Here is a 10,129-nt window from a genome sequence, read left to right on the forward strand (position 1 = left end):
ATCAGACTAACTCACTGTGTAGAAACTGAAGAAATTGGAAGTGTGATCAAAATGACAGGGGATTTGCTTGTAGAGTTGGGCCAACACTTCACTGATAGGAATTTGCTCTTGGTGACTTTTTGGGGGGGAAACTTCTCATTTTGGAGGACTTTTAAATTTAGAGAAAAGTTGCCAAAAGAATACAGAGAGTTGCTCTATACCAGTCAGCCAGCTTCCCCGAATGTGCCATGCCCCTGACCACAATCCCGTCACCAAACTAGGAAGTCAGTGCTGGTTCAGTACCATCAGGGGCACTTGAGGCTTGCCCTTGGATTTCACTCATTTTTTCACGAATGCCCTGTTTCTGTTCCAGGATCCCATCCAGCCTCCCGCATCACATTTAGTTGTCCTATTTCTTTAGTCTTCTTCAACTGATAATAGAGTTCCTCAGTCTTTGTCTTTCATGACCTTGATACTTAGGAAAAACATTGGTTGGGTATTAGGTAGACTGTGCCCCAGTTTGGCTCTGTTTTCTGCTTCCTCGTGAATAGAATGAAGTTACGCATTTTGAGCAAGGAAAGCACAGACGTGCTCTGTCCTTCTCAGTGTATCACATGAGTGATGTCAGTACGTTTGAGTACTGGTGAGGCTGAGCTCAGTCCTTGGTTAAGGCAGCTTCTGCGGGGATTCCCCCCTGCAAAGTTAACATTTTTCTTTCTAATTTATATATATCCTGGGGAGATCGTTTGCAACTCTGCAGATATTCTGTTTCTCCTCAAATTTCTGTCCACTAATTTTAGCATCCTTTAATAGATCTTGCCTGCAACGATCTTTAGTGTGGTGTGTTCGTGGTGACCTCCTGCTTCTCTCTCTCTGACATTTGCTAACCGGAATCTCCTGTGAGAACCTCAGGGTCATTTTCATGATGGAACTCGCAATGGTTGATGCTTTCTTTCTTTTTTTTTTAAGATTTTATTTATTTATTCGTTTGTTTGGCAGAGAGAGAGAGAGAGAGAGAGCACAAGCAGGGGGAGGGGCAGAGGCAGAAGGAGAAGCAGGCTCCCTGCTGAGCAGGGATCTTGATGCGGGACTGGATCCCAGGACTCTGGGATCATGACCTGAGCCTAAGGCAGACGCTTCATGCTGACACCTTCTTGGGGTCTGATTATAGAGCAATAGCTGGACAGTCATCCCTATCTTAGTCTTTGTTTTGTTTTTTTAAGGAGGTACGACATCCGAGCGTTTCTTCACTTGGGTTAAATCCCCATGTCTTTACCCCTTCATCGCTATTCCTACCCAGCAAGTCACTGAATTACTGAGTCTGTGTTTTCTCTTTTGCAAACTGGGGATAATAATAGTATTTAGCTCATAGGTTATGAGGATTGAATGTTATTAAACATTCAGCACCGAGTACACTCAATGGACGTGATCTTTCCTATTATTATGTCTTCTGGAATGAAATCAGAGTTGGTGCTGAAAGGACTCCGTATAGAGCCAAACTTCCTTTGATGATATCTGTTGGCCCTCGAGTTTAGGGGAGCTATTTTTTTCTTCAACTCTGATGTTAATTTTTTGGAAAAGCAATGTTCTAGAAGCATTAAAAGATCATTTCAAAGGAAAATAAAAATTAAAGGGTACGGCACAGCCCCATGGCGGGGCCTTCACTCCCTGCCGTCTTCCTGTCCCCCTCCAGCCGCTGCCCACAGGCAAGCATATCCCTGTAATGTCAGCCAGAGGGTCCCCACCGCTTCGAAAGTCCATCTCTTTTCACATATTGTCAGGATGCGTGCATTTTACTGCATAGTCTCTGTAATTATTAATTACTCTTAACCACTGCCCCCTATTCGGTTGTGCTGATGGCTGTAATTTATTCAGCTTTATCTTATTAGTGGCCGTTGATTCTCGTTTGCTAATTGATTCATTGACTTGGCACCTGTTTATTCGGTCCGGCCAGGTCTTAGACACTTCTTAGCGGTGGGGACAGAAGAGAAAAAGGTAGACAATGTTCTTGCCTTCCTGGGATTTATAGTCTATTAAGGAAGACACAGAGGCCTTTCCTCTGTGTGGCCAATGCTCTCGAGTGCTTTAGGGGATATGTTCATACCTCCGTCTTTTATCTCCATTTGAATAATTTCTTTATAATCTGAGGGCTCGTGTTACTGAAGCAAACAGTCCAAATGGGCTCATGGCGACATAATTATAGCGTATGGCTGATGTGTTTTCTGAAGGGGTTTTCCAATGAGTGGTTGAGTGCTGGAAAGGAACTGAAATCTTGTCAGCACTGGATGTTTTCATGACTTCACTTTTAATTATTCTTATTAATAATTATAAGTTGATAATGTCCTTATTTTTTTTTACATTGCATTGATTTGATTACTAGTGGCAATGGCCATTTTTACATAGACTTTATGATCATTTACTCATGGTATATTTTATGTGGATTCTCTATTCATGCTTTTTTCCTATTTATCTATTGGAGGTTTGATACTGGTTTTTTTAAAGATTTTATTTATTTATTTGAGAGAGAGAAAGAGCAGAGTGAAAGAGAGAGCAGGAGCAGGGGGAGTGGCAGAGGGAAGGGGACAAACAGACTCCCCGCTGAGCAGGGATCCCATTGTGGGGCTCTTTCCCAGGACCCCAGGATCATGACCTGAGCCAAAGGCAGACACTTAACTGACTGAGCCACCCAGGTGCCCCTGATACTGTTTTTTTTTTCCATTTAAATTATAATTAGTTCTTTTCATTTGCCCAGAAGATAATGAACCTTAAGCTGTTACATTGCATACAAATATTCCCCTAGTCTATTTTTCCATTTCTTTTAATTTTTCTATTTTTCCAAGAGACATTAAAAATTACATAAAGTGATTTTTTTTCTTTTCTTCTAATATCCCAAGTCTTAAGAGTACCTTCCTTTTAAAGAGTGGAGAAATAGTCTATTTACTGCTCATGTTAAGTGTGTGTTATGTGTGCATCTCAAAGATACAACACTTTCATCTCTTTAGAGGTTACGGGGCAGCATAGTGAAGGTAAAAATTTGAGACTCTGGACCCTGTCTGCTTGTGTTTGAATTCCAGCTCTTGCCCCTGTCCAGCTGTGTTACCTTGGGCAAGTTCCTTAACCTCTCTGCGCCCTAACTTCCTCACCTATAAAATAGGCTAATAGTACCTATCTCAGTTTGCTGTTATGAGCATTAAGTGGATATATATAAAACAGAACAATGCCTCACATTATAACAGCACTCAGAAAATGTTAGCTGCTGTTATTTTTATCATAATTATTGCATAGGATGGTCATGAGAGGCCTGGTGTATACAGCCCTTTGGGGGTGATTTTCATGAGATCCTTGTCTGTGGCAACCGAAAGGAAAGGTCAAAGGGAGGATAAAGTCATTAAAACATGACCAGGAATTCTTTGAAGGGTGACAATCCCGTTTCACTTGTAAATCCCTAATGGTAAGTAACACATCACTTCTTGTTGATTTCTTGGTGGGGCCACATGCTCTGCTCGGGAAGGACGTTGCCCTCTACTCTCAGGCTCTTAACTCTTTTTTTTTTAACTGGATCTGCACTGCCCAATAAGGCAGGTCCTACCTCTGAGGGTCAAGAACAAGGTGTGTAAGGAAGAAATAGGGAACTGTGTCCGAGTGGAGCTGTGCCAAGAAGATCATGAGAAGTTTTCCGCACTGGGCTAGGAGAGCAGAGACGAACCCCGATATGTGACTTTGTGCATGAGAGAGACTGTCTACATTAGCTTGTCAGTCAGGAGGAGCACCCCCACCAAAAACATTCTGTCAGATTTCCGACATGCCAGTGGTGTCCCAGAGCGTCATCTCTAAGTGATAGACATCACCTTCAGCTTGGTATTCTGGTTTGTTGATGATACAAGGGCACGCTTTCCAGTGAGTTCTGTCTTGAGAGAATGAGCAGGAAAGGACAGATTCCCCTGGGTGACTGGCTTCTGAGCAGATGGCGCACAGCATCTTCTGAAAGCCTCCTGGTCCTCCTGCAAATAAATTTCTCAGATGCACATATTTAGGGAAACAATCCATCAATGAAGATGACAAAACCATCTGGCTTGAGGGACTTAAAAAAAAAAAAACAACAACCTAGAGGTTGTAAAGGTTTACATTCTGATGAAGGGTGTGTGTCTGGGGCTTATTATAAGGAGTTGATGAGTTTGGTCTGTGGCTTGTTTCCAGGGATTTTTTAACCTGGCTTTGCTAATTGAGGAAGGTGCTATAATCCCGCATCATATTTTGGATTTCCTGGAAATTGACCCAACTATCCAGTCCAACAACATCTCCATCCTCCAGGAGCTGTATGAAAGGTGAGTTCAGAGGCTTCTTCAATGCCGTGGAATCTGGGGGAACCCAACTGGGTGGTGTTTGCTTCTTGGTTAAAGTCAGAGTTTCTCTTATTACGTAACGCCAGTTGTTATAAAAAGGGCTCTAGGTTTGTTTTGATTCGAGGACACTCAGCTGGACCCAAGCTATTCCTTTTTTTAGCGTCTGAGGCTTACTCTACAGAATGTGCTTGATCTGAAGCTAAAGTGCTGACCAAGGTTTCCCACGAGAGCGGAAAGAATAATGTGTCTGATTAGACCGTGCCTTTCTGCGAGATAGGGAAGCGTTCTGACGTCCAGACTTCGGACAGGCACTCGGACAGGAGGATCGTCCTGGCGGCTCCATGTCGGGGTCCTCCTTGCCCCATTAGCTTTTTATTAAGGACAGGACTGGTCTTTTTCTGAGGCTTCTGCCAGGCAGGAGCCTGGGATCTCAGGGCAGCCCCAAACCCTTTAGAACGGGCTTCATTTCTTTTTCATCTCAAGCATCCCCATTTGCCCAAAGCAGGAGGGGGGCTTGAGGCTCTGACAATGCGGGTCATGGGTAATACCCCCAAGTTTGCCAATCCCTCAGGATTCCCTGGGCTTTTTGTGTGCAGGTGCTGGAGTCAGAGCAGTGAGGAGTCCTTCAGCCCCTGTTCCCTGGCCTGGCTTTACCTTCACCTGCGCCTCATCTGGGGTGCCGTGTTGCACTCTGCCCTGGTAGGTACCGTCTCCCCCAGCCCTGTCCTCGCGGTCCCTGCCCTTTGCCAGTCATCTGACTCGTGCTTCGGATTCTGCAGATCTACTTTCTGGGAACCTTCCTGCTGTCTGTACTGATCGCCTGGACCGTGCAGTATTTCCAGTCTGTTTCAGGTAAAGATTTCTAAGAAGCAAGGGCAATATAAAAATGTACAGATTCTTTTTCCCTACCAAAAAAAAAAAAATGACACTCTCTCTCCTCATGCCCTTGACCATGCTATTTCCTTTCATTAGATGAGTCATTCACGGGGTGGAGTTTTCCTCCAGGCTGGTACCATCATCTCTGGCTGCTGGAAGGTCCCAGTTATTGTTATATTTGTCAAAGTAAGCCAGGATTTTTTTTTAAATAAGAAGCTTCAGAAATTGAACCCAAATATCTTCTCCCATTGAAAACACATCCATTGTCAATATCCTACTACCTCCATGACCTTAGAACCCAGCGCTGAAGCCCCTTCCAGTCTGAATTCTTCCTATTTATTCCAGTCAAGGAATCAGATGTGTGGGATGATAAAGAAACCCTCATGATGAGTGAAAACACCCAGCCACATGGATTCAGAAGGAGGGGCTGAGGAGGAAGACGAAGGGAGCATTTAGTTTAGCGTGATTTCCACCGCTCCCTGTTATTTTTCTGAGCTAGCGTCGGGCCGTCGTGAAGGAGATGGACGCCACCGTAGCTTCTATTCGGGCTTGGAGTCCAGGCTCGGCTGCTCATTAGCTGTGTGACTGATGGCGAGTTATTTCACCTTCCTGATCTCCCAATTTCCCAACAGTAAAATTAGGTTATAATAGTCGCTATTTCCCAGGGATGTTAGAAGGGTTCAGTGAAAAAAATACACAGAATGCTTACCCACGTGACGACTGCAAGTAGTCTTAGCCGTTGTATTTATCTGGCATACAAAGCCCTCTCAGTAAATGTGAGCTCTTACGTTCGTGTCTCCTATCAGACCACGCGACGGAAGGCTTTCGTGCATCAGGTGGGATATCGCACACTTAGCAGGTGTGCAAAGTTGCAAACTGCCGTCAGTGGAGAATGACAATTTTCCGCCCTCTTGGACGGCTGCAGAAAGACATAATCACCCATGAAGACCAGGAGGGACATTTACAAATGGGCACATTAGGACTGGACATGGCATTGGAGAATTTGCTCAGCCACTGTTTGTGTAGCAGATAATGAAAAGCGAAAGGAGTGCGTCTCACCACAGATTCGATGGTGGGAAGGAAGTCTCTGTTGCAAGAGGCGAATGCAGAATCATTTCCCTCTGATTTGCCTGAGGAGGTTAACAAGGAGCCATCAAAACCCGTCCAGATTTGATGCCCCGTTGTATGCCGGCTTATAAATTTTCCTCATGCAAATTCTGTCCCGTCCCTAAATTTGTTGCCAGGTAGAGCACATTTATTTTGCATCTTGTCAGTGTTTTCCATTTCAAATTATCTTTGTCATTTTTACTCTGTAGAAATATTGTTATGATTATTACAAATGCAATTCCGTTAGAGGAGCTGAAAATTGTCTTTATGATTTTATGCCAGCTGGTAGCCATGAAAATTCATGGGCTGGTGGAATTGCTTTTAGCCGAAGTTGTCTCTTTTTCCTGTCTTCCTGTGTGCATTATCAGTCTCTCTGCATTCTCGCCTCCCTGTCCCTCTGCCCTTTGATATGTTTTTCCCTTTGCTATGTATCCTTTGCTCTTTCGCACACGTTCTTCCTTTTTTGCAAACTCGTTCACTTCCTGTGCGTACCTCCCTCCGTGTTGCTGGCCTTAGACCAGTCTGGATGGGCTCTTTGATTCTGTGCCCTTCATTTTACAGATGAAGTGATCGAGGTCAAATAGATGAAGGGGTCTGCCCCAAATCACAAAATAATGTCCAAGAAAGGACCAAGGGCAGCAGGATTTCAGGCTTTTTCAGACTCGCGATACAGTTGACCTTTGAGCAACTGGGGTGGGGGGGGCGGCTAGGGACACCCCCCTACCCTGCAGTTGAAATTTCTCATATAACTTTTGACTCCCCCAAAACTTCACTGCTGCCTCCTGTTGACCAGAAGCCTCACCAAGAACATAAACAGTCAATTAACACATATTTTGTATGTTATGCATATTATATGCTATATTCTTATATGAAAGTAAGTCAGAGAATAGAATTTGTTATTCAGAAAAACATAAGGAAAAGAAAGTCCATTCGCGGTGCTGTACTGTGCTTATAAAAAAAAAAAAAAAAGCCCAAAAAACTTGTGCAAGTGGAGCCATCCGGTCCAAATCTGAGTTATTCAAGGGTCAATAGTATTTTAAAACAGTGGTTACCATTCTGTCTCTGACCTATTGTTCCCTTGTACAAAAAATATTTTGTGGCACATTTTTGGTACCTTGAAATGAATGATAATTATCCTTCCTACACACATATTTTTAAAAGTAATGCCCTAACAGCAATATAAAGGAGAAATAAAAAGAAATGAATTATAATAAAATGACAAGTATTTCAATATGTAAATTCTAGCCCCATACTCCTTACTGTAACGTGCACATGAATCACCCCAGGATCTTATTTAATGCAGATCTGATTCAATAGGTCCAGGGTTGGCTCTGGAATTGCACATTTTTAACAAGATTTGAGGTGATGTCCACACTGTGGTTCCATGGACCACACTTTGAGTAGGAAGGGTCTAGAAGAAAAAAGAAAAAAAAGTCTCTGCATTACTTCCAAAATGTACCCTAAGTGGTGCCTACCAGCCCTGTTAGAATGAGTGTCGAGTTAAAATACATAGTAAATTACTTTCATATTTTTAAAATCCTCCACATTAAGTGCAAATTTGCCAATAACTTTGAAGGAGGGGGCGCTGGGTGGCTCAGTCGGTTAAGTGTCTGCCTTTGGCTCAGGTCATGATCCTGCAGTCCTGGGATCGACCTGAGTGGGGCTTCCTGCTCGGTGGGGCATCCGCTTCTCTCTCTCCCTCTCTCTGTTCTTGCTCTCTCTCTCTTTCTCCAATGAATAAATTTTTTAAAAAATCTTTGAAATAGGAAGGTACTGTGTCAGTGATTAGGCCATGGGGCGGGGGCCAGATAGGCACAGAGGAGCAGGCGAGAAGGCCGCTCAGAGGGCCAAGTTGGCACAACTGGTGCCTTGCCCTGAACCTGGTTGGTGCCTGAGGTCTCCTGACCGCCCCGTGGGGGTGGCGCCCTCTAGCGGATGCTGGTGTGAAGCAGGCACAGGAAGGAAGTCTGGGTGCTGAGTTCAGACAGTTTAGAGGGACAAAATTTGAAAGTTAGCAGCCTCCCCTAAGTAGCCTTGTGGAAGGATTCTGCTCTAAGTTAGGGATCTTTGTCATTTCGAGATTTGCATTTTTCTGGTCAGTTGTTTTTAAAAATTAGTGATTTATGGTCAAACTTTTAGATTGAGCTGTCCATCCATTTTGCTTTCGGCTCCAACTACCTTCATTTTCCTCCTGAGTTTCTGTGTCCTGTGATATATGGTCCGCACTCCACCGCGTTTGCCACACTAAATTGTCCCGTGTTCGCAAGGCTACTAAGGTTCTGGCCCTGCTACTCACTGCGTGACCTTGGGCAAGGGGGGAGCCCGTCCGTGCTTCAGTTTCCCTTTCTGTAAAATAGCAGCAGTAGCGGTACACCTACTTCCCCTTGCAGTGGAGAGAAGCAAATAACCAGATAACAGGGTGTAAAGTGCTTAGAACTCAACAAACGGTAGCTGGTAGCTCCCAGGAATACTACCCTGGGGCATTCCCCTTGCAATAAAGCATGCTGACACCAAGTAGCGCCTGCAAGTACCTAGCTTGGGTCATCTCAGTAACAGACACAATTCCCAGAGCCTCATGGGTTTTTCGATGTTGTTAGACTCTTTATCAGACATCGAACTCTTTTTTAAAAGATATTCACCAGACTCTCAAGAGAACCAAAACAAATATATGAAAATATCACACGTCTCTTGTTTCCTTTTAAGGGAACTTATTTTTTCTCCTGGCTTGCATTCCACCAGGCAGCTCAGTCTTTCTTGAGGCCGAGGCCTCCCAGGGGAGCGCAAGGGTCTCTGGGTCTAGGACCACTCACATAGTCACCAGTCTGAGAGCAGACGGCACACTGCCCTGGGCCTCCTCTGTCCCTCCAAGCCCACTGGCTTTGCAGCTTCTGATCACCAAGAGTCCCACCAGCTTTGCTGTGCACTGTTTCCTCCCCACACTTCCTCTCTGAGATTGCCGAGGGGTCAAGATAAGGGCTCAGTGGCCACCGGTACAACCCACAGCCAGGCTCAGCCAGTTTCCCAGGTTCCAGACACTCCTTACCCCACCTCGCTGAGTCTCTGAAGTGCTCCACCTCTCCCCTGTCAGGCCCGCCAAGCATAATTGCCTTAATGGACTCAGGCTTTTGGGAAAAATACACACACAAAAAATTCCCAAAGCAAAGTGTGTCTAGAACCGATTCCATTTCTGCCCAGCCAAAAGTCCCCCCGGAGACCGAGAAAGCATGGAGGTTGGCTGGCTGCCTGAAGAAGGGTAAAGATAGGACAGAGGGACAAAACGGAGGGTACCCTTCCAGAGAGAGTCTGACCTTACCAGTATTACTGGAAACTTGATGTCTCGGTAGAATGCACAGCATAGAGTGAGACCTGGCAAACCAGCAGCTCCTGGGTACGACGAGGTAACCTCTTAAACCGATGTCGTTCCATTCAAAACAGCCGGAATTGAAGCCAACTTACTCTGTCTGCTCAAGTGGTTAGCCCAGTGTTCTTTGAAAACGAGTAGGATGATATGAACAAGATTAATTACACCATTTCTCTTTTCCTGTCCTCTACATTTCCACTTAATGAGGTTGCTACTAAACTTACAGTGAAATGTCAGAAAGTGGCGTTCATGGAAAAAAGTAGCAGCCTTCAAGTCAGAGCTGTTTAATGGCGAGATTTCACTTTTCTCATTACCCTTGGCGCTGACCCAGTAGCTTTACTCATGAGAAATATTTAAATGACATGAATCTTATACTTGGCCTGGGGTCCTGCTAGATCTAGAGGCCCAGGTGAAGTAGGCTAGATCTTATCGATTGCACAGGATTTCCAAGGTTTCCCCTTCC

The 10,129-nt window shown here is 44.7% G+C and overlaps 1 protein-coding gene across 1 annotated transcript in view; it reads left to right on the plus strand.

Annotated features, from left to right (window-relative positions):
- The window catches only part of SEL1L3 (SEL1L family member 3), a 104,947-nt gene that overhangs the window by 87,622 nt on the left and 7,196 nt on the right, over nt 1-10,129 (plus strand). The window contains exons 21-23 of the mRNA XM_034671995.1: nt 4,177-4,304; nt 4,919-5,021; nt 5,102-5,174. Of these exons, the coding sequence (XP_034527886.1) occupies nt 4,177-4,304; nt 4,919-5,021; nt 5,102-5,174 (304 nt within the window). The remainder of the gene's footprint in view (nt 1-4,176; nt 4,305-4,918; nt 5,022-5,101; nt 5,175-10,129) is intronic.

Source organism: Ailuropoda melanoleuca, chromosome 11 (assembly GCF_002007445.2).
Source record: "Ailuropoda melanoleuca isolate Jingjing chromosome 11, ASM200744v2, whole genome shotgun sequence".
NCBI classification, from domain to species: domain Eukaryota; kingdom Metazoa; phylum Chordata; class Mammalia; order Carnivora; family Ursidae; genus Ailuropoda; species Ailuropoda melanoleuca.